Source organism: Manacus candei, unplaced genomic scaffold (assembly GCF_025592945.1).
Source record: "Manacus candei isolate 608988 ecotype Guabito, Panama unplaced genomic scaffold, ASM2559294v1 h1tg000227l, whole genome shotgun sequence".
NCBI classification, from domain to species: domain Eukaryota; kingdom Metazoa; phylum Chordata; class Aves; order Passeriformes; family Pipridae; genus Manacus; species Manacus candei.
This window is the reverse complement of record NW_026138275.1, coordinates 36789-56754: the sequence shown is the minus strand read 5'-3', so window position 1 is coordinate 56754 and position 19966 is coordinate 36789. Positions and strand designations below refer to the sequence as shown.

Here is a 19966-nt window from a genome sequence, read left to right as displayed (position 1 = left end):
GAACCCCCTGACCCTTCCTGGGACCCCCTGCCCCTTCACATGAACCCCCTGGGACCCCCTGCCCCTTCCTGGGACCCCCTGACCCTTCCTGGGACCCCCTGACCCTTCATATGAACCCCCTGGGACCCCCTGACCCTGGTTGTGAGTGTGGCCTGGGACCCCCTGGGACCCCCTGACCCTTCCTGGGACCCCCTGACCATTCCTGGGACCCCCTGCCCCTGGCTGTGAGTGGGGCCTGGGACCCCCTGACCCTTCCTGGCACCCCCTGACCATTCCTTGGACCCCCTGACCCTTCCTGGGACCCCCTGACCATTCCTGGGACCCCCTGACCATTCCTGAGACCCCCCTGACCCTTCCTGGGACCCCTTGCCCCTTCCTGGGACCCCCTGACCATTCCTATGAACCCCCTGGGACCCCCTGCCCCTTCCTGGGACCCCCTGACCATTCCTGCGACCCCCTGCCCCTTCCTGGGACCCCCTGACCATTCCTGGGACCCCCTGCCCCTGGCTGTGAGTGGGGCCTGGGACCCCCTGGGACCCCCTGGGACCCCCCTGGGACCCCCTGACCCTTCCTGGGACCCCCTGACCATTCCTGGGACCCCCTGACCCTTCCTGGGACCCCCTGACCATTCCTGGGACCCCCTGACCCTTCCTGGGACCCCCTGCCCCTGGCTGTGAGTGTGGCCTGGGACCCCCTGGGACCCCCTGGGACCCCCCTGGGACCCCCTGCCCCTTCCTGGGACCCCCTGACCCTTCCTATGAATCCCCTGGGACCCCCCTGACCCTTCCTGGGACCCCCTGACCCTTCCTGGCACCCCCTGACCATTCCTTGGACCCCCTGACCATTCCTTGGACCCCCTGACCCTTCCTGGGACCCCCTGACCATTCCTGGGACCCCCTGACCATTCCTGGGACCCCCTGCCCCTGGCTGTGAGTGGGGCCTGGGACCCCTGCCCCTTCCTGGGACCCCCCTGACCCTTCCTGGGACACCCTGACCCTTCCTGGGACCCCCTGACCCTTCCTGGGACCCCCTGACTCTTCCTGGGACCCCCTGGGACCCCCTGACCCTTCCTGGGACCCCCTGGGACCCCCCTGACCCTTCCTGGGACCCCCTGACCATTCCTGAGACCCCTTGACCATTCCTGGGACCCCCTGGGACCCCTTGACCCTTCCTGGGACCCCCTGACCCTTCCTATGAACCCCCTGGGACCCCCTGACCATTCCTGAGACCCCCTGCCCCTGGCTGTGAGTGTGGCCTGGGACCCCCTGACCATTCCTGGGACCCCCTGACCCTTCATATGAACCCCCTGGGACCCCCTGACCCTTCCTGGGACCCCCTGGGACCCCCTGACCCTTCCTGAGACCCCCTGACTCTTCCTGGGACCCCCTGGGACCCCCTGACCCTTCCTGGGACCCCCTGACCCTTCCTGAGACCCCCTGACCCTTCCTGGGACACCCTGACCATTCCTATGAACCCCCTGGGACCCCCTGACCCTTCCTGGGACCCCCTGACCCTTCATATGAACCCCCTGGGACCCCCTGACCCTTCCTGGGACCCCCTGACCATTCCTATGAACCCCCTGACCCTTCCTGGGACCCCCTGACCATTCCTATGAATCCCCTGACCCTTCCTGAGACCCCCTGACCATTCCTGTGAACCCCCTGCCCCTTCCTGGGGACCCCCTGACCCTTCATATGAACCCCCTGGGACCCCCTGCCCATTCCTGGGACCCCCTGACCATTCCTGGGACCCCCTGCCCCTGGCTGTGAGTGTGGCCTGGGACCCCCCTGGGACCCCCTGACCATTCCTGAGACCCCCTGACCATTCCTATGAACCCCCTGGGACCCCCTGCCCATTCCTGGGACCCCCTGACCATTCCTATGAACCCCCTGGGACCCCCTGCCCCTTCCTATGAACCCCCTGCCCCTTTCTGGGAACCCCTGACCATTCCTATGAACCCCCTGGGACCCCCTGCCCCTTCCTGGGACCCCCTACCCCTTCCTGGGACCCCCTGCCCCTGGCTGTGAGTGTGTCCTGGGACCCCCCTGGGACCCCCTGCCCCTTCCTGGGACCCCCTGACCATTCCTGGGACCCCCCTGCCCCTTCCTGGGACCCCCTGACCATTCCTGGGACCCCCTGACCATTCCTGGGACCCCCTGCCCCTGGCTGTGAGTGTGGCCTGGGACCCCCTGGGACCCCCTGACCCTTCCTGGGACCCCCTGACCATTCCTGGGACCCCCTGCCCCTGGCTGTGAGTGTAGCCTGGGACCCCCCTGGGACCCCCTGACCCTTCCTGGGACCCCCTGACCATTCCTGAGACCCCCTGACCCTGGCTGTGAGTATGGCCTGGGACCCCCCTGGGACCCCCTGACCATTCCTGGGACCCCCTGACCCTTATTATGAACCCCCTGCCCCTGGCTGTGGGTGTGGCCTGGGACCCCCTGGGACCCCCTGACCCTTCCTGGGAGCCCCCTGACCCTTCCTATGAACCCCCTGGGACCCCCTGACCATTCCTGGGACCCCCCTGACCCTTCCTATGAACCCCCTGGGACCCCCCTGACCATTCCTGAGACCCCCTGCCCCTGGCTGTGAGTGGGGCCTGGGTGTAAAGATCCTCCTGGGTGTAAAGATCCTCCTGGGTGTAAAGATCCTCCTGGGTGTAAAGATCCTCCTGGGTGTAAAGGTGCTTGTAAAGGTGTAAAGATCCTCTGGGGTGTAAAGATCCTCCTGGGTGTAAAGGGCCCTGAGGTGTCTGTTCCTGGGGGATGTTTGAGTTTCAGCCCTTCCAAAAAAAAAAAAAAACAAACAAAATAAAATAACCCCACTTGGAGCTTTTTTAAGCTGTAAAACAGCTGGAAACAATTCCTCCTCCTCCTCCTCCTCCTCTTCCTCCTCTTCCTTCTCTTTCTCCTCTTCCTCCTCTTCTTCCTCCTCTTCCTCCTCCTCCTTTTTCTTTTCTTTTTCTTTTTCTTTTTCTTTTTCTTTTTCTTTTTCTTTTTCTTTTCCTTTTTCTTTTTCTTTTCCTTTTTCTTTTTCTTTTTCTTTTTCTTTTCCTTTTTCTTTTCCTTTTTCTTTTCCTTTTTCTTTTTCTTTTTCTTTTCCTTTTTCTTTTTCTTTTTCTTTTTCTTTTTCTTTTTCTTTTTCTTTTTCTTTTTCTTTTTCTTTTCCTTTTTCTTTTCCTTTTTCTTTTTCTTTTTCTTTCTATTTCTTTTTCTTTTTTGTTTCCTTTTCCTTTTCCTTTTCCTTTTCCTTTTCCTTTTTCTTCACCCGGGGGAGCGATTTGCTGGGAGGTGTCCCTAATAATTCCCTAATAATTCCCCAATTAATTCCCTAATAATTCCCTAATAATTCCCTAATAATTCCCTAATAATTCCCTAATTAATTCCCTAATAATTCCTAATTAATTCCCTAATAATTCCCTAATTAATTCCCTAATAATTCCCTAATAATTCCCTAATAATTCCCTAATTAATTCCCTAATAATTCCCTAATAATTCCCTAATTAATTCCCTAAAAATTCCCTAATTAATTCCCTAATAATTCCCTAATTAATTCCCTAATAATTTCCTAATAATTCCCTAATTAATTCCCTAATAATTCCCTAATAAATTCCCTAATTCATTCCCTAATAATTCCCTAATTAATTCCCTAATAATTCCCTAATAATTCCCTAATTAATTCCCTAATAATTCCCTAATAATTCCCTAATTAATTCCCTAATAATTCCCTAATTAATTCCCTAATAATTCCCTAATAATTCCCTAATTAATTCCCTAATAATTCCCTAATTAATCCCCTAATAATTCCCTAATTAATCCCCTAATAATTCCCTAATAATTCCCTAATTAATTCCCTAATTAATTCCCTAATAATTCCCTAATAATTCCCTAATAATTCCCTAATTAATTCCCTAATAGTTCCCTAATAATTCCCTAATTAATTCCCTAATTAATTCCCTAATAGTTCCCTAATAATTCCCTAATAATTCCCTAATTAATTCCCTAATAATTCCCTAATTAATTCCCTAATTAATTCCCTAATAATTCCCTAATAATTCCCAATTAATTCCCTAATAATTCCCTAATAATTCCCTAATAATTCCCTAATAATTCCCTAATTAATTCCCTAATTAATTCTCTAATAATTCCCTAATAATTCCCTAATAATTCCCCAATTAATTCCCTAATAATTCCCTAATAATTCCCTAATTAATTCCCTAATAATTCCCTAATAAATTCCCTAATAATTCCCTAATTAATTCCCTAATTAATTCCCTAATAATTCCCTAATAATTCCCTAATAATTCCCTAATTAATTCCCTAATAATTCCCTAATTAATTCCCTAATAATTCCCTAATTAATTCCCTAATTAATTCCCTAATAATTCTCTAATAATTCCCTAATAATTCCCTAATAATTCCTAATAATTCCCTCATAATTCCCTAATAATTCCCTAATTAATTCCCTAATAATTCCCTAATAATTCCCTAATTAATCCCCTAATAGTTCCCTAATAATTCCCTCATAATTCCCTAATAATTCCCTAATTAATTCCCTAATAATTCCCTAATTAATTCCCTAATAATTCCCTAATTAATTCCCTAATAATTCCCAAATTAATTCCCTAATTAATTCCCTAATAATTCCCTAATAATTCCCTAATAATTCCCTAATAATTCCCTAATTAATTCCCTAATAATTCCCTAATTAATTCCCTAATAATTCCCTAATAATTCCCTAATTAATTCCCTAATAATTCCCTAATTAATTCCCTAATAATTTCCTAATTAATTCCCTAATAATTCCTAATAATTCCCTAATTAATTCCCTAATAATTCCCTAATAATTCCCTAATTAATTCCCTAATAATTCCCTAATTAATTCCCTAATAATTCCCTAATAATTCCCTAATAATTCCCTAATAATTCTCTAATTAATTCCCTAATAATTCCCTAATAATTCCCTAATAATTCCCTAATTAATTCCCTAATAATTCCCAAATTAATTCCCTAATTAATTCCCTAATAATTCCCTAATAATTCCCTAATAATTCCCTAATTAATTCCCTAATAATTCCCTAATAATTTCCTAATTAATTCCCTAATAATTCCCTAATTAATTCCCTAATAATTTCCTAATTAATTCCCTAATAATTCCTAATAATTCCCTAATTAATTCCCTAATAATTCCCTAATAATTCCCTAATAATTCCCTAATAATTCCCTAATTTTTCCCAGGCCACGTGTGCTCTCCAGGAGCTGCTGTCGGCCCCCGAGGCGGGTCCGGCCGTGCTGGGGCTCTACCCGGCCCTCTTCGGGACCCTCCTGCTGCGCCTCAGCTGCTGCCTGGGGGTGCAGCTCCCCAAAAACCTGCAGGGCAGGGACAGGAGGGGCCACGGAGCCGCCGCCCGGAGCCTCCAGCCCGGCAGGTAATGGGGGAAACCGGGGTGGGGTGGGGTGGGGTGGAACTGCAGGGACTGGGGTTTGGGGGTAAAACCAGCCCGGGCTGGGATGGGACCAGAGGAACTGGTTTTGGGGTGTGGATGTGACTGGAGGAACTTGTTTTTAGGGGTGTAAAACCAGCCTGTGCTGGGATGTGACTGGAGGAACTGGTTCCTGTGCTGGGATGGAACCAGAGGAACTGGGTTTTGGGTTTGGATGTAACTGGAGGAACTGGGGTTTGGGTGTGGATGTGACTGGGGGAACTGGTTTTCAGGGTGTGGATGTAACTGGAGGAACTGGGTTTTAGGTGTGGATGTAACTGGAGGAACTGGTTTTTGGCTGTGAATGTAACTGGAGGAACTGTTTTTTAGGTGTGGATGTAACTGGAGTTACTGGTTTTTGGGGTGTGGATGTAACTGGAGGAACTGGGGTTTGGGTGTGCAAAACCAGCCTGTGCTGGGATGGAACCACAGAAACTGGGATTTGGGTGTAAAACCAGCCTGGGCTGGGATAGAACCAGAGGAACTGGTTTTTGGGTGTGGATGTAACTGGAGGAACTGGAATTTGGGGTGTGCAAAACCAGCCTGTGCTGGGATGTACTGGGATGTGACCAGGGGAACTGGTTTTTAGGTGTGGATGTAATTGGGGGAACTGGTTTTTAGGGTGTGGATGTGACTGGAGGAACTGGGATTTGAGTGTAAAACCAGTCTGGGCTGGGATGGAACCACAGGAACTGGGATTTGGGTGTAAAACCAGCCTGGGCTGGGATGGAACCTCAGGAACTGGTTTTTAGGGTGTGGATGTGACTGGAGGAACTCGTTTTTAGGGGTGTAAAACCAGCCTGTGCTGGGATGTGACTGGAGGAACTGGGTTTTTGGGTGTGAATGTAACTGGAGGAACTGGGATTTGGGTGTAAAACCAGCATGTGCTGGGATGTACTGGGATGGAACCAGAGGAACTGGTTTTTAGGTGTGGATGTAACTGGAGGAACTGGTTTTTGGGGTGTGCAAAACCAACCTGTGCTGGGATGTGACCAGAAGAACTGGGATTTGGGGTGTAAAACCAGTCTGGGCTGGGATGGAACCTGAGATTTGGGTGTAAAACCAGCCTGTGCTGGGATCTACTGGGATGGAACCAGAGGAACTGTTTTTTGGGTGTGGATGTAACTGGAGGAACTCGTTTTTGGGGGTGTAAAACCAACCTGTAGTGGGATGTGACCAGAGGAACTGGGATTTGGTTGTGCAAAACCAACCTGTGCTGGGATGGAACCACAGGAACTGGTTTTTGGCTTTGGATGTGACCACAGGAACTGGTTTTTTGGGTGTGCAAAACCAGCCTGTGCTGGGATGTACTGGGATGTGACCAGAGGAACTGGTTTTTAGGTGTGGATGTAACTGGAGGAACTGGGATTTGGGTGTAAAACCAGTCTGGGCTGGGATGGAACCTCAGGAACTGGTTTTTGGGTGTGGATGTAACTGGGGGAACTGGAGTTTGGGGTGTGCAAAACCAACCTGTGCTGGGATGTACTGGGATGGAACCAGAGGAACTGGCTTTTAGGGTGTGCAAAACCAGCCTGTGCTGGGATGTGACTGGAGGAACTGGGTTTTTGGGTGTGGATGTTACTGGAGGAACTGGGATTTGGATGTAAAACCAGTCTAAGCTGGGATGTACTGGGATGGAACCAGAGGAACTGGTTTTTAGGTGTGGATGTAACTGGAGGAACTGGTTTTTGGGGTGTGCAAAACCAACCTGTGCTGGGATGTGACTGGGATGGGCTCAGAGGAACTGGTTTTAGGGTGTGGATGTAACTGGAGGAACCAGTTTTTAGGGTGGATTTTGTGTCCCCAGGAAGGGATAAAATGGCTCCTCCCTGGCCCCAAATCCCCCTGGATAGGGCAGGTATCCATGAATCCATTCCTGATGGATGGGGAGGGAACTCTCTTTGTCCAGGGTGTGAAATTCCAGCCGGGCCCCCGGAGCTGGTTCTGATACCAAACAAATTCCTGGCCACATCCCGGATTTTGGGGCTCTGGGATAGGAGACAGGGAATGTGAAATGATCCCTGGGCAGGAAGGGGCAGCCTGGGAGACACAGGAAAGGCAGGAATTGTCTGTGGGACACTGTGGGAAGGGAAAAACCCCGCGGGAACAACGCTCGGGGCTGGATGTTGGGGAAAAATTCCCCGGCTGGAAAAAGGGGCTGGGAGAGGAGTCCCCATCCCTGGGGGGGATCCAACATTCCTGGGGGGATTGAAGATCCCTGGGGATGTGGCACTTGGGGATTGGTTGGGCTGAGTGGGCTTGGAGGGCCTTTCCAGCTCCATGATTCCAGAGGGGAATGTGATTCCAAGGTGGGATGTGAAGCACCGAGGGAGAGGGAGCCTGGGGTTTATCCCAAACTGCTGGAAGGGATTTTCGAGGTCAGGGGCCCCCTCTGTGGGAGAATTCCCGACAAATGGAGCTGTTTGAGGTCATCTGGGATACTCCAGGGAGACCTTGGAGCACATTCCAGGGCCTGGAGGGGCTCCAGGAGAGCTGGAGAGGGACTGGGGACAAGGGCTGGAGGGACAGCACCCAGGGAATGGCTTCCCAGGGTTAGGGGGGAGAGTGGGAAGGGATTCCTGGCTGGGAGGGTGGGGAGGGGCTGGGATGGAATTCCCAGAGGAGCTGTGGCTGCCCCTGGATCCCTGGGAGTGTCCCAGGGCAGGTTGGATCCCCCTGGGATGGTGGGAGGTGTCCCTGCCCATGGCAGGGGGTGGGAATGGATGATCCTTTAAATTCCTTCCCACTCGAATTGTTCCACTGGAGCCAGGCTGGGAGAGCTGGGAATGTTCCCCTGGAGAAGGGGAAGGATCCAGGGAGACCTTGGAGCCCCTTCCAGGGCCTGAAGGGGCTCCAGGAGAGCTGGAGAGGGACTGGGGACAAGGGCTAGAGGGACAGCACCCAGGGAATGGCTTCCCAGGGTTAGGGGGGAGAGTGGGAAGGGATTCCTGGCTGGGAGGGTGGGGAGGGGCTGGGATGGAATTCCCAGAGGAGCTGTGGCTGCCCCATCCCTGGGAGTGTCCCAGGGCAGGCTGGATCCCCCTGGGATGGTGGGAGGTGTCCCTGCCCTGGAATTAAATGACCTTTAAGTCTCTTCCCACCCGAACCATTCCAGGATTCTGTGCCTGTTACAGACACCAGATTGTCCCGGGCAGACGGTGGATGGCTCCTCCTGCCCGAGGTTTTTCCTTAATTAGCAATTAATTCCTGGATGGCTCCTCCTGCCTGAGGTTTTTCCTTAATTAGCAATTAATTCCCTCCAACCTCTCTCGGTGCTTAAATCACCCCCAGGACCCTCTGCCAGTCCCGGGAGCATTTTGGGTGTTGTCATCCACATCATCCATCCCAGGGATAACCCCCTGAGGGGGGGGGAAAAATGCATGAGGGAGAGAAAGGAAAGGCAGGATTAAGTGATTCGAAGAAACCTTTGAACAACCTGAAAAGCACTTTTATGGGGGAATGCACTTTTATGGGGGAATGCAAAGGGGGCAGGTGTTTTCCCTCCCCCGGGCAAAGGAACACCACGGCTTTTTAATACAGTTTGAAAGCAGCAAGTTTAAAATTATCTTTACACACGCTCTTTTTTGCAGTCTGCCTTATCCAAACAGGCACTTAGTTTTACCTCCTGTTGTTACAGTTATATTTACATAAAGTTTTATCTTTTCAAGCAGTTTCAGGTTCCCCACCCCCTCTCTACATGTGCTAAAAAAAACCTTCCCTGTTCTTTAAACTGTTTTTGTCTTAATTGCCCACGGTTTGGGCAGGAACTTTTAAGCAGCTTTACGTTTTGCAAAGTCACAGGGCTAAAGAGCTAAATTTTATTTCGTTTTCTGTCTCACCTGATCCCAAAACCCTCAGCCCCTGAATTCCGTGTCCTCGGTGTGTGGTATCCAGGGTTTATTCCCTGGGTTTATTCCCTGCTTTCTCTCCGACAGGATAACAGATCTTTCCCAGATGTGAAATAATCCCGGCCTATAAAATATTAATGCCAAAAAAAAAGGGAAAAAAACCCAGCAACCCCCTTTTTTTCCCCCCTTTGGAGGAGCTCTGGATTTCTTTACTTCCCAGCTCGTTGGGCTGGATCCCCTGTCCCGGAGCTGGGAGTGGAGGGAGACAGGAGTTATGGGATGGGATTGCTCTGGCATCACGTCACTCGAGGTGTCACCGGTACCCCCACGGTGTCACTGGGCATGGAATTCCCACCCCTGCGCCTGGGGGGCAACCCAGACTGAGCCCAAACTGAGCCCAAACTGAGCTGAACAGTCAAACTGAGCCCAAACTGAGCCAGACTGAGCTGTACAGCCAAACTGAGCTAAACTGAGCCCAGACTGAGCCAGACTGAACCAGACTGAGCCAAGTGGTCAAACTGAGCCAAACTGAGCCCAAACGGAGCCAGGCTGAGCCAAACTGAGCTGAACAGTCAAACTGAGCCAAACTGAGCCAAACAGCCAAACTGAACCCAACTGAGCCCAAACTGAGCCAGACAGCCAAACTGAGCTCAAACTGAGCCCAAATTGAGCCCAAACTGAACCCAACTGAGCCCAAACTGCCCAACTGAGCCTAACTGAGCCCAACTGAGCCCAAATTGAGCCAAACAGCCAAACTGAGCCTAACTGAGCCCAACTGAGCCCAACTGAGCCAGCCTGAGCCAAACTGAGCCAGACTGAGCCAGACTGAGCCCAAACTGAGCCAGACTGAGCCAAACTGAGCCCAAACTGAGCCAGGCTGAGCCAAACTGAGCCCAAATGGAGCCAGGCTGAGCCAAACTGAGCCAAGTGGTCAAACTGAGCCCAGACTGAGCCCAAACGGAGCCAGGCTGAGCCAAACTGAGCCAAACAGTCAAACTGAGCCCAAACTGAGCCAGACTGAGCTGAACAGCCAAACTGAGCCAGACTGAGCCAAACTGAGCCCAAACTGAGCCAGCCTGAGCCCAAACTGAGCCCAGACTGAGCCAAACTGAGCTGAAGTCAAACTGAGCCCAAACTGAGCCAGACTGAGCCAAGTGGTCAAACTGAGCCCAAACTGAGCCCAGACTGAGCCAAACTGAGCTGAACAGCCAAACTGAGCTGAACAGCCAAACTGAGCTGAACAGCCAAACTGAGCTGAACAGTCAAACTGAGCCCAAACTGAACCCAACCGAGCCAAACTGAGCCAAACTGAGCCTAACTGAGCCCAAACTGAACCCAACTGAGCCCAACTGAGCCCAAACTGAACCAAACAGCCAAACTGAACCCAAAATGAACCCAACTGAGCAGAAACTGAGCTAAACATCCCAACTGAGCCCAAACTGAACCCAACTGAGCCCAAACTGAACCCAACTGAGCCCAAACTGAGCCCAAACTGAGCCAAACAGCCAAACTGAGCCCAAACTGAACCCAACTGAGCCAAACTGAGCCCAAACTGAGCCCAACTGAGCCAAACAGCCAAACTGAGCCCAAACTGAACCCAACTGAGCCAAACTGAGCCCAAACTGAGCCCAACTGAGCCAAACTGAGCGAAACAACCAAACTGAGTCCAAACTGAGCCCAGCTGAGCCAAACTGAGCCCAAACTGAGCCCAAGCTGAGCCCAAACTGAGTGAAACAGCCAAACTGAGCCCAGCTGAGCCTGACAGCCCAGACTGAGCCCAGCTGAGCCCAACTGAGCCCAAACTGAGCCAAACAGCCAAACTGAGCCTAACTGAGCCCAGCTGAACCCAAATTGAGCCCGACTGAGCCCAAACTGAGCCCAAACTGAGCCAAACAGCCAAACTGAGCCCATCTGAGCCCGCCTGAGCCCAGGCTGAGCCCAGGCCGAGCCCAGGCCGAGCCGTGCTGCCCTTCCCTCCCCAGCTGTGCGGTGGAGACGCTGCGGGCGCTGCTGCTGCGGGGCGGCAGCGAGGAGGTGGCCCGGGCCGTGGGCGAGGCCGGGGGCTGGGAGCTCCTGGCCAGCCCGGAGCGGCACCACGACGGCGTCGCCCTGCTCGCCAGGTAAGGCCCTGGCATCCCGGGATTTGGGGGATTTGCTGGAAGCAGCCCCCCGGGGAGCCCCTGGGTGGGGGGGGGGTGCTGTGGGGTGGGTGCAGCTGGGGCTGGAGGTTGGTGCCTGATGTCAGTGGTGCCCCTGGGGAGTCCTCGGTGGCATCAGTCCCAGTGTGGGGTCCCCAGTGCCATCAGTCCCAGTGTGGGGTCCCCAGTACCATCAGTCCCATTATGGGATCCCCAGTGCCATCAGTCCTGTTATGGGGTCCCCAGTACCATCAGTCCCACTGTGGGGTGTCCCCAGTCCCTTTATGGGGTCCCCAGTGCCATCAGTCCCAGTGTGGGGTCCCCAGTGCCATCAGTCCCACTGTGGGGTGTCCCCAGTCCCTTTATGGGGTCCCCAGTGCCATCAGTCCCATTATGGGGTCCCCAGTGCCATCAGTCCCTTTATGGGGTCCCCAGTGCCATCAGTCCCACTGTGGGTCCCCAGTGCCATCAGTCCCTTTATGGGGTCCCCAGTGCCATCAGTCCCGTTATGGGGTCCCCAGTGCCATTAGTCCCACTGTGGGGTGTCCCCAGTCCCATTATGGTGTCCCCAGTGCCATCAGTCCCATTATGGAGCCCCCAGTGCCATCAGTCCCACTGTGGGGTGCCCCCAGTCCCATCAGTTCCTTTATGGGGTCCCCAGTGCCATCAGTCCTGTTATGGGGTCCCCAGTGCCATCAGTCCCTTTATGGGATCCCCAGTGCCATCAGTCCCAGTGTGGGGTCCCCAGTGCCATCAGTCCCATTATGGGATCCCCAGTGCCATCAGTCCCTTTATGGTGTCCCCAGTGCCATCAGTCCTGTTATGGGGTCCCCAGTGCCATCAGTCCCGTTATGGGGTCCCCAGTGCCATCAGTCCCATTATGGGGTCCCCAGTGCCATCAGTCCCAGTGTGGGGTCCCCAGTGCCATCAGTCCCATTATGGGGTCCCCAGTGCCATCAGTCCCAGTGTGGGGTCCCCAGTGCCATCAGTCCCATTATGGGGTCCCCAGTGCCATCAGTCCCATTATGGGGTCCCCAGTGTCATCAGTCCCTTTATGGGGTCCCCAGTGCCATCAGTCCCAGTGTGGGGTCCCCAGTGCCATCAGTCTCATTATGGGGTCCCCAGTGCCATCAATCCCACTGTGGGGTGCCCCCAGTCCCTTTATGGGATCCCCAGTGCCATCAGTCCCATTATGGGGTCCCCAGTGCCCCCAGTCCCTTTATGGGGTCCTCAGTGCCATCAGTCCCAGTGTGGGGTCCCCAGTGCCATCAGTCCCATTATGGGATCCCCAGTGCCATCAGTCCTGTTATGGGGTCCCCAGTACCATCACTCCCACTGTGGGGTGTCCCCAGTCCCTTTATGGGGTCCCCAGTGCCATCAGTCCATTATGGGGTCCCCAGTGCCATCAGTCCCATTATGGGGTCCCCAGTGCCATCAGTCCCACTGTGGGTCCCCAGTGCCATCAGTCCCTTTATGGGGTCCCCAGTGCCATCAGTCCCATTATGGGGTCCCCAGTGCCATCAGTCCCACTGTGGGGTGCCCCCAGTCCCTTTATGGGGTCCCCAGTGCCATCAGTCCCTTTATGGGGTCCCCAGTGCCATCAGTCCCGTTATGGGGTCCCCAGTGCCATCAGTCCTGTTATAGAGTCCCCAGTGTCATCAGTCCCTTTATGGAGTCCCCAGTGCCATCAGTCCCATTATGGGGTCCCCAGTGCCATCAGTCCCAGTGTGGGGTCCCCAGTGCCATCAGTCCCATTATGGGGTCCCCAGTGCCATCAGTCCCACTGTGGGGTGCCCCCAGTCCCTTTATGGGGTCCCCAGTGCCATCAGTCCCTTTATGGGGTCCCCAGTACCATCAGTCCCTTTATGGGGTCCCCAGTGCCATCAGTCCCGTTATGGGGTCCCCAGTGCCATCAGTCCTGTTATAGAGTCCCCAGTGTCATCAGTCCCTTTATGGAGTCCCCAGTGCCATCAGTCCCATTATGGGGTCCCCAGTGCCATCAGTCCCATTATGGGATCCCCAGTGCCATCAGTCCCTTTATGGGGTCCCCAGTGCCATCAGTCCCACTGTGGGTCCCCAGTGCCATCAGTCCCATTATGGGATCCCCAGTGCCATCAGTCCCACTGTGGGTCCCCAGTGCCATCAGTCCCATTATGGGGTCCCCAGTGTCATCAGTCCCATTATGGGGTCCCCAGTGCCATCAGTCCCTTTATGGGGTCCCAAGTGCCATCAGTCCCATTATGGGGTCCCCAGTGTCATCAGTCCCATTATGGGGTCCCCAGTGCCATCAGTCCCTTTATGGGATCCCCAGTGCCATCAGTCCCATTATGGGATCCCCAGTGCCATCAGTCCCATTATGGGATCCCCAGTGCCATCAGTCCCTTTATGGTGTCCCCAGTGCCATCAGTCCCATTATGGGGTCCCCAGTGCCATCAGTCCCAGTGTGGGGTCCCCAGTGCCATCAGTCCCACTATGGGGTGCCCCCAGTCCCTTTATGGGGTCCCCAGTGCCATCAGTCCCATTATGGGGTCCCCAGTGCCATCAGTCCCATTATGGGATCCCCAGTACCATCAGTCCCTTTATGGGGTCCCCAGTGCCATCAGTCCCATTATGGGGTCCCCAGTGCCATCAGTCCCACTATGGGGTGCCCCCAGTCCCTTTATGGGGTCCCCAGTGCCATCAGTCCCATTATGGGGTCCCCAGTGCCATCAGTCCCATTATGGGATCCCCAGTACCATCAGTCCCTTTATGGGGTCCCCAGTGCCATCAGTCCCATTATGGGGTCCCCAGTGCCATCAGTCCCAGTGTGGGGTCCCCAGTGCCATCAGTCCCATTATGGGATCCCCAGTACCATCAGTCCCTTTATGGGGTCCCCAGTGCCATCAGTCCCATTATGGGGTCCCCAGTGCCATCAGTCCCACTGTGGGGTGCCCCCAGTCCCTTTATGGGGTCCCCAGTGCCATCAGTCCCACTATGGGGTCCCCAGTGCCATCAGTCCCATTATGGGATCCCCAGTGCCATCAGTCCCATTATGGGGTCCCCAGTGCCATCAGTCCCACTGTGGGGTGCCCCCAGTCCCTTTATGGGGTCCCCAGTGCCATCAGTCCCTTTATGGGATCTCCAGTGCCATCAGTCCCATTATGGGATCCCCAGTGCCATCAGTCCCACTGTGGGATGTCCCCAGTCCCATTATGGGGTCCCCAGTGCCATCAGTCCATTATGGGATTCCCAGTGCCATCAGTCCCACTGTGGGGTGCCCCCAGTCCCATTATGGGGTCCCCAGTGCCATCAGTCCCATTATGGGGTCCCCAGTGCCATCAGTCCCAGTATGGGATCCTCAGTGCCATCAGTCCCTTTATGGGGTCCCCAGTGCCATCAGTCCCACTGTGGGGTGTCCCCAGTCCCGTTTTGGGGTCCCCAATGTCACCAGTCCCTCCCTGTGCCCCCCGTTCCCCCGCCGTGCCCTCACGGTGCCATCCCCAGCCGTGTCCCTTTCCCTGTGCTCCCCTCGTGCCCCAGACCCCTGTTCCCTTCTCCCCACAACCCGTTGGGCACCAAAAATCCTCCCATGGCAAAGTTCCCCCTTCTCAGGTGGTTCCCTGGGTATCCCAGCCCGTCATTCCCAGAGGATGCCAGGCTGGAGGTGACAGTGCCAGGCCAGTGCCACTGGTGTTACCATCCTGGGGTTTTCCTGCCCTGGTGGCAGGAGGTGACAATGCCAGACCAGTGCCACCACCTTTCCCATTTTGGGGTTGTCCTGCCCTTGTGGCCAGAGGTGACAGTGCCAGGCCAGTGCCACCACCTTTGCCATGCTGGGTCTGTCCTGCCCTGGTGGCAGGAGGTGACAATGCCAGACCAGTGCCACCACCTTTCCCATTTTGGGGTTGTCCTGCCCTGGTGGCCAGAGGTGACAGTGCCAGGCCAGTGCCACCGGTGTTGCTATACTGGGTCTGTCCTGCCCTGGTGGCAGGAGGGGACAGTGCCAGGCCAGTGCCACTGGTGTTGCCATGCTGGGGCTGTCCTGCCCTGGTGGCAGGAGGGGACAGTGCCAGACCAGTGCCACCGGTGTTGCCATGCTGGGGCTGTCCTGCCCTGGTGGCAGGAGGGGACATTACCAAACCACTGCCACCGTCTCTCCCATCCTGGGTCTGCCCTGCCCAGCAGCCCCTGGGCACGGGGGGGTCTCTCCATCTCCCCGTCCCCCCCCCCCCCCGGGTTGGCAATGCCACCCTCGGGTCGGGTGCCAGGAGCCGTTCCCTCGGCAGGGCCATGGCTCGCCACGCGGGGCCGCGGCTGCCCCCGGTCGTGAAGACCCTCCTGCCGGCCCTGGGCAGCGCCTTCGACAGCCAGAGGGTCACCACCACCGCCTTCTTCGCCGAGGTGAGGGCACCAGGGGGGTCATCCCTCAGCAGGAGGGACCTGGATGGGTTGGAGAGTTGGGTTGGTTCCAACGGGATGAGGTTCCAGCAGGCCGAGCGCCGGGTCCGGCTGGGATCCATCCCCAGGGGTGTCCCCAGGGATCAGGGGTGGGGATGGAGCTGCATCCAGCTGGGATCCATCCCCAGGGGTGTCCCCATGGATCAGGGGTGGGGATGGAGCTGCATCCAGCTGGGATCCATCCCCAGGGGTGTCCCCAGGGATCAGGGGTGGGGATGGAGCTGCATCCAGCTGGGATCCATCCCCAGGGGTGTCCTTATGGATCAGGGGTGGGGATGGAGCTGCATCCAGCTGGGATCCATCCCCAGGGGTGTCCTTATGGATCAGGGGTGGGGATGGAGCTGGATCCAGCTGGGATCCATCCCCAGGGGTGTCCTTATGGATCAGGGGTGGGGATGGAGCTGGATCCAGCTGGGATCCATCCCCAGGGGTGTCCCCAGGGATCAGGGGTGGGGATGGAGCTGCATCCAGCTGGGATCCATCCCCAGGGGTGTCCTTATGGATCAGGGGTGGGGATGGAGCTGCATCCAGCTGGGATCCATCCCCAGGGGTGTCCTTATGGATCAGGGGTGGGGATGGAGCTGCATCCAGCTGGGATCCATCCCCAGGGGTGTCCCCAGGGATCAGGGGTGGGGATGGAGCTGCATCCAGCTGGGATCCATCCCCAGGGGTGTCCCCAGGGATCAGAGTTGGGCCCAGTCCTGTTTAATGTCTTTATTGATGATCTGGATGAGGGGATTGAGTGAACCATCAGCAGCAAATTTGCAGGTGACACCGAGCTGGGGGGAGTGTGGATGTGCTGGAAGGCAGGAGGGCTCTGCAGAGGGACCTGGATGGGTTGGATCCATGGGCTGGTTCCAAGGGGATGAGGTTCAACCAGGCCAAGGGCCGGGTCCTGCCCTTTGGCCACAACAACCCCTGGGGCCAGAGGGGCTGGAGAGCAGCCAGGCAGGAAGGGAGCTGGGATTTGGGATGGGCAGGGAGCTGAACAGGAGCCAGAGAATGTTGGGAATAACAGTGAGATGAGGATAAGGGGGATTCCGAGGAGTGTTGGGCTTATGAATTGATCGAAGAAGCTTAGGTTCATGGTCAGCCTCCGGAATGGGTTTTTATAGTGGATAATGTTTTATTGGAGGGTGAGTTAGCTGGAGTAAATAGTAAGAGCTTAGGTTGAAGGATGAGAGAAAGAGTGAATCATGAAATTAGTATAATAAAGAGTCAGGGTGCGGGGTTTAGTTGGGGCATGTCATTAAGGAGGGTGAATAATCCTCTTTCTCTAGCTTAAAAGGCTAGTGCTGGTTCATAGCTTCTTAATGATTAGGATGTTAGAAGTGAAGATCAGTTTTCGAGGTGTGTTAGAGGGGCTGATTCTACTATGATAGGTATGAAGCTGTGGTTGGCTCTACAGATTTCTGAGCATTGACCATAAAAGATTCCAGGACGGGTTGTGATAAAAGAAGCTTGATTTAGTCGTCCTGGAATTGCATCGGTTTTTACACCAAGGCCAGGTGGCCAAGAAGGCCAATGGATCCTGGCCTGGCTCAGGAACAGGGTGGCCAACAGGGCCAGGGCAGTGACTCTGCCCCTGGACTCAGCGCTGGTGAGGCCACCCCTGGAGTGCTGTGTCCATTCTGGGCCCTCAGCTCAGGAAGGACATGGAGGGGCTGGAGCAGGTCCAGAGAAGGGCAACGAGGCTGGGGAAGGGTCTGGAGCACAAGTGCTGTGAGGAGAGGCTGAGGGAGCTGGGGGGGCTCAGCCTGGAGAGGAGGAGGCTCAGGGGAGACCTCCTCACTCTCTGCAACTCCCTGACTCCTGAGCTAGGGGTGGGATCAGGCTCTGCTCCCAGGAAGCAGCAGCAGGACAAGAGGGCTGGGTCTGCAGCTGTGCCAGGGGAGGTTTAGGTTGGATATCAGGAAGAATTTCTTTGCAGAGAGGGTGCTCAGCCCTTGGAATGGGCTGCCCAGGGAAGGGGTGGATTCTCCGTCCCTGGAGGTGTTTAAGGACAGACTGGATGTGGCATCAGTGCCACGGGCTGGGAACTGTGGTGGTGGTGGATCAAGGGTTGGACTTGATCTCAGAGGTCCTTTCCAACCCCTCTGATTCTATAATTCTATGATTCTATGATCCCGGGCCGTCCGTCCCCCCGGATCCATCCCGGATCCCTTCCCGTCCCATCCCCTCGGCTCCTCCGGACCCCCTTCTCGGGCTCCGATCCCGTCCCGGCCCCATCCCCGCTCGGTGCCTGACGTAGCGCCCCAGGAATGGGATGACTCAAGTCCTATTTTTTTTTTCTTTCCCCCGGCTCCGCATCCAAGGGGAGCGAAACCCAACTCCCGGCTCAGCCCTCGCAGCCGCCGGAGCAGCTCCGGTTACAGGAAAGCGGTGCCAGCGGTGCCGGGCTCCAGGAGCCGCCGCTGGAATTCCCAGATGCTCCAGCAGCTCTCCAACCCCCTTCTCCCGGCTGGAGCACGGCCCTGGAATCCGCCGCGGCTCCTGGAGCGCGGCTGGATCGGGGAGGAGAGAAAAGAGAGCGGCTGTGCCTGGGCTGGAGCCCGAGGGGAGGAGGAGGAGGAAGGGTTTGGAGCGGCTGCCGCGATCCACAGGGATGAGGGGACAGAGCAGGGAATCTTTGATCCACAGGGATGAGGGGACAGCTCAGGGAATCTTTGATCCACAGGGATGAGGGGACAGCTCAGGGAATCTTTGATCCACAGGGATGAGGGGACAGCTCAGGGAATCTTTGATCCACAGGGATGAGGGGACAGCTCAGGGAATCTTTGATCCACAGGGATGAGGGGACAGAGCTCAGGGAATCTTTGATCCACAGGGATGAGGGGACAGCACAGGGAATCTTTGATCCACAGGGATGAGGGGACAGCTCAGGGAATCTTTGATCCACAGGGATGAGGGGACAGCTCAGGGAATCTTTGATCCACAGGGATGAGGGGACAGCACAGGGAATCTTTGATCCACAGGGATGAGGGGACAGAGCTCAGGGAATCTCTGATCCAAAGGGATGAGGGGACAGCACAAGGAATCTTTGATCCACAGGGATGAGGGGACAGCTCAGGGAATCTTTGATCCACAGGGATGAGGGGACAGAGCTCAGGGAATCTTTGATCCACAGGGATGAGGGGACAACACAGGGAATCTTTGATCCACAGGGATGAGGGGACAGCTCAGGGAATCTTTGATCCACAGGGATGAGGGGACAGAGCTCAGGGAATCTTTGATCCACAGGGATGAGGGGATGACTCAGGGAATCTTTGATCCACAGGGATGAGGGGACAGAGCTCAGGGAATCTTTGATCCACAGGGATGAGGGGACAGCTCAGGGAATCTTTGATCCACAGGGATGAGGGGACAGAGCTGGGAATCTTTGATCCACAGGGATGAGGGGACAGAGCTCAGGGAATCTCTGATCCAAAGGGATGAGGGGACAGCACAAGGAATCTTTGATCCACAGGGATGAGGGGACAGCTCAGGGAATCTTTGATCCACAGGGATGAGGGGACAGAGCTCAGGGAATCTTTGATCCACAGGGATGAGGGGACAACACAGGGAATCTTTGATCCACAGGGATGAGGGGACAGCTCAGGGAATCTTTGATCCACAGGGATGAGGGGACAGAGCTCAGGGAATCTTTGATCCACAGGGATGAGGGGATGACTCAGGGAATCTTTGATCCACAGGGATGAGGGGACAGAGCTCAGGGAATCTTTGATCCACAGGGATGAGGGGACAGCTCAGGGAATCTTTGATCCACAGGGATGAGGGGACAGCTCAGGGAATCTTTGATCCACAGGGATGAGGGGACAGCTCAGGGAATCTTTGATCCACAGGGATGAGGGGACAGAGCTCAGGGAATCTTTGATCCACAGGGATGAGGGGACAGAGCTCAGGGAATCTTTGATCCACAGGGATGAGGGGACAGAGCTCAGGGAATCTTTGATCCACAGGGATGAGGGGACAGAGCTCAGGGAATCTTTGATCCACAGGGATGAGGGGACAGCACAGGGAATCTTTGATCCACAGGGATGGAGGGGACAGCTCAGGGAATC

The 19966-nt window shown here is 54.9% G+C and overlaps 1 protein-coding gene and 1 long non-coding RNA gene across 2 annotated transcripts in view; both read left to right on the top strand.

Moving 5' to 3' along the window:
• The window catches only part of LOC127464462 (maestro heat-like repeat-containing protein family member 1), a 136512-nt gene that overhangs the window by 96160 nt on the left and 20386 nt on the right, over nucleotides 1–19966 (top strand). Inside the window, exons 35-37 of the mRNA XM_051774800.1 lie at nucleotides 5238–5428; nucleotides 11313–11450; nucleotides 15734–15848. Of these exons, the coding sequence (XP_051630760.1) occupies nucleotides 5238–5428; nucleotides 11313–11450; nucleotides 15734–15848 (444 nt within the window). The remainder of the gene's footprint in view (nucleotides 1–5237; nucleotides 5429–11312; nucleotides 11451–15733; nucleotides 15849–19966) is intronic.
• On the top strand, nucleotides 5640–7175 carry LOC127464467 (uncharacterized). Its single transcript, XR_007901400.1, has 3 exons — nucleotides 5640–5812; nucleotides 6411–6443; nucleotides 7143–7175. It is a non-coding gene; the product is annotated as an uncharacterized LOC127464467 (long non-coding RNA).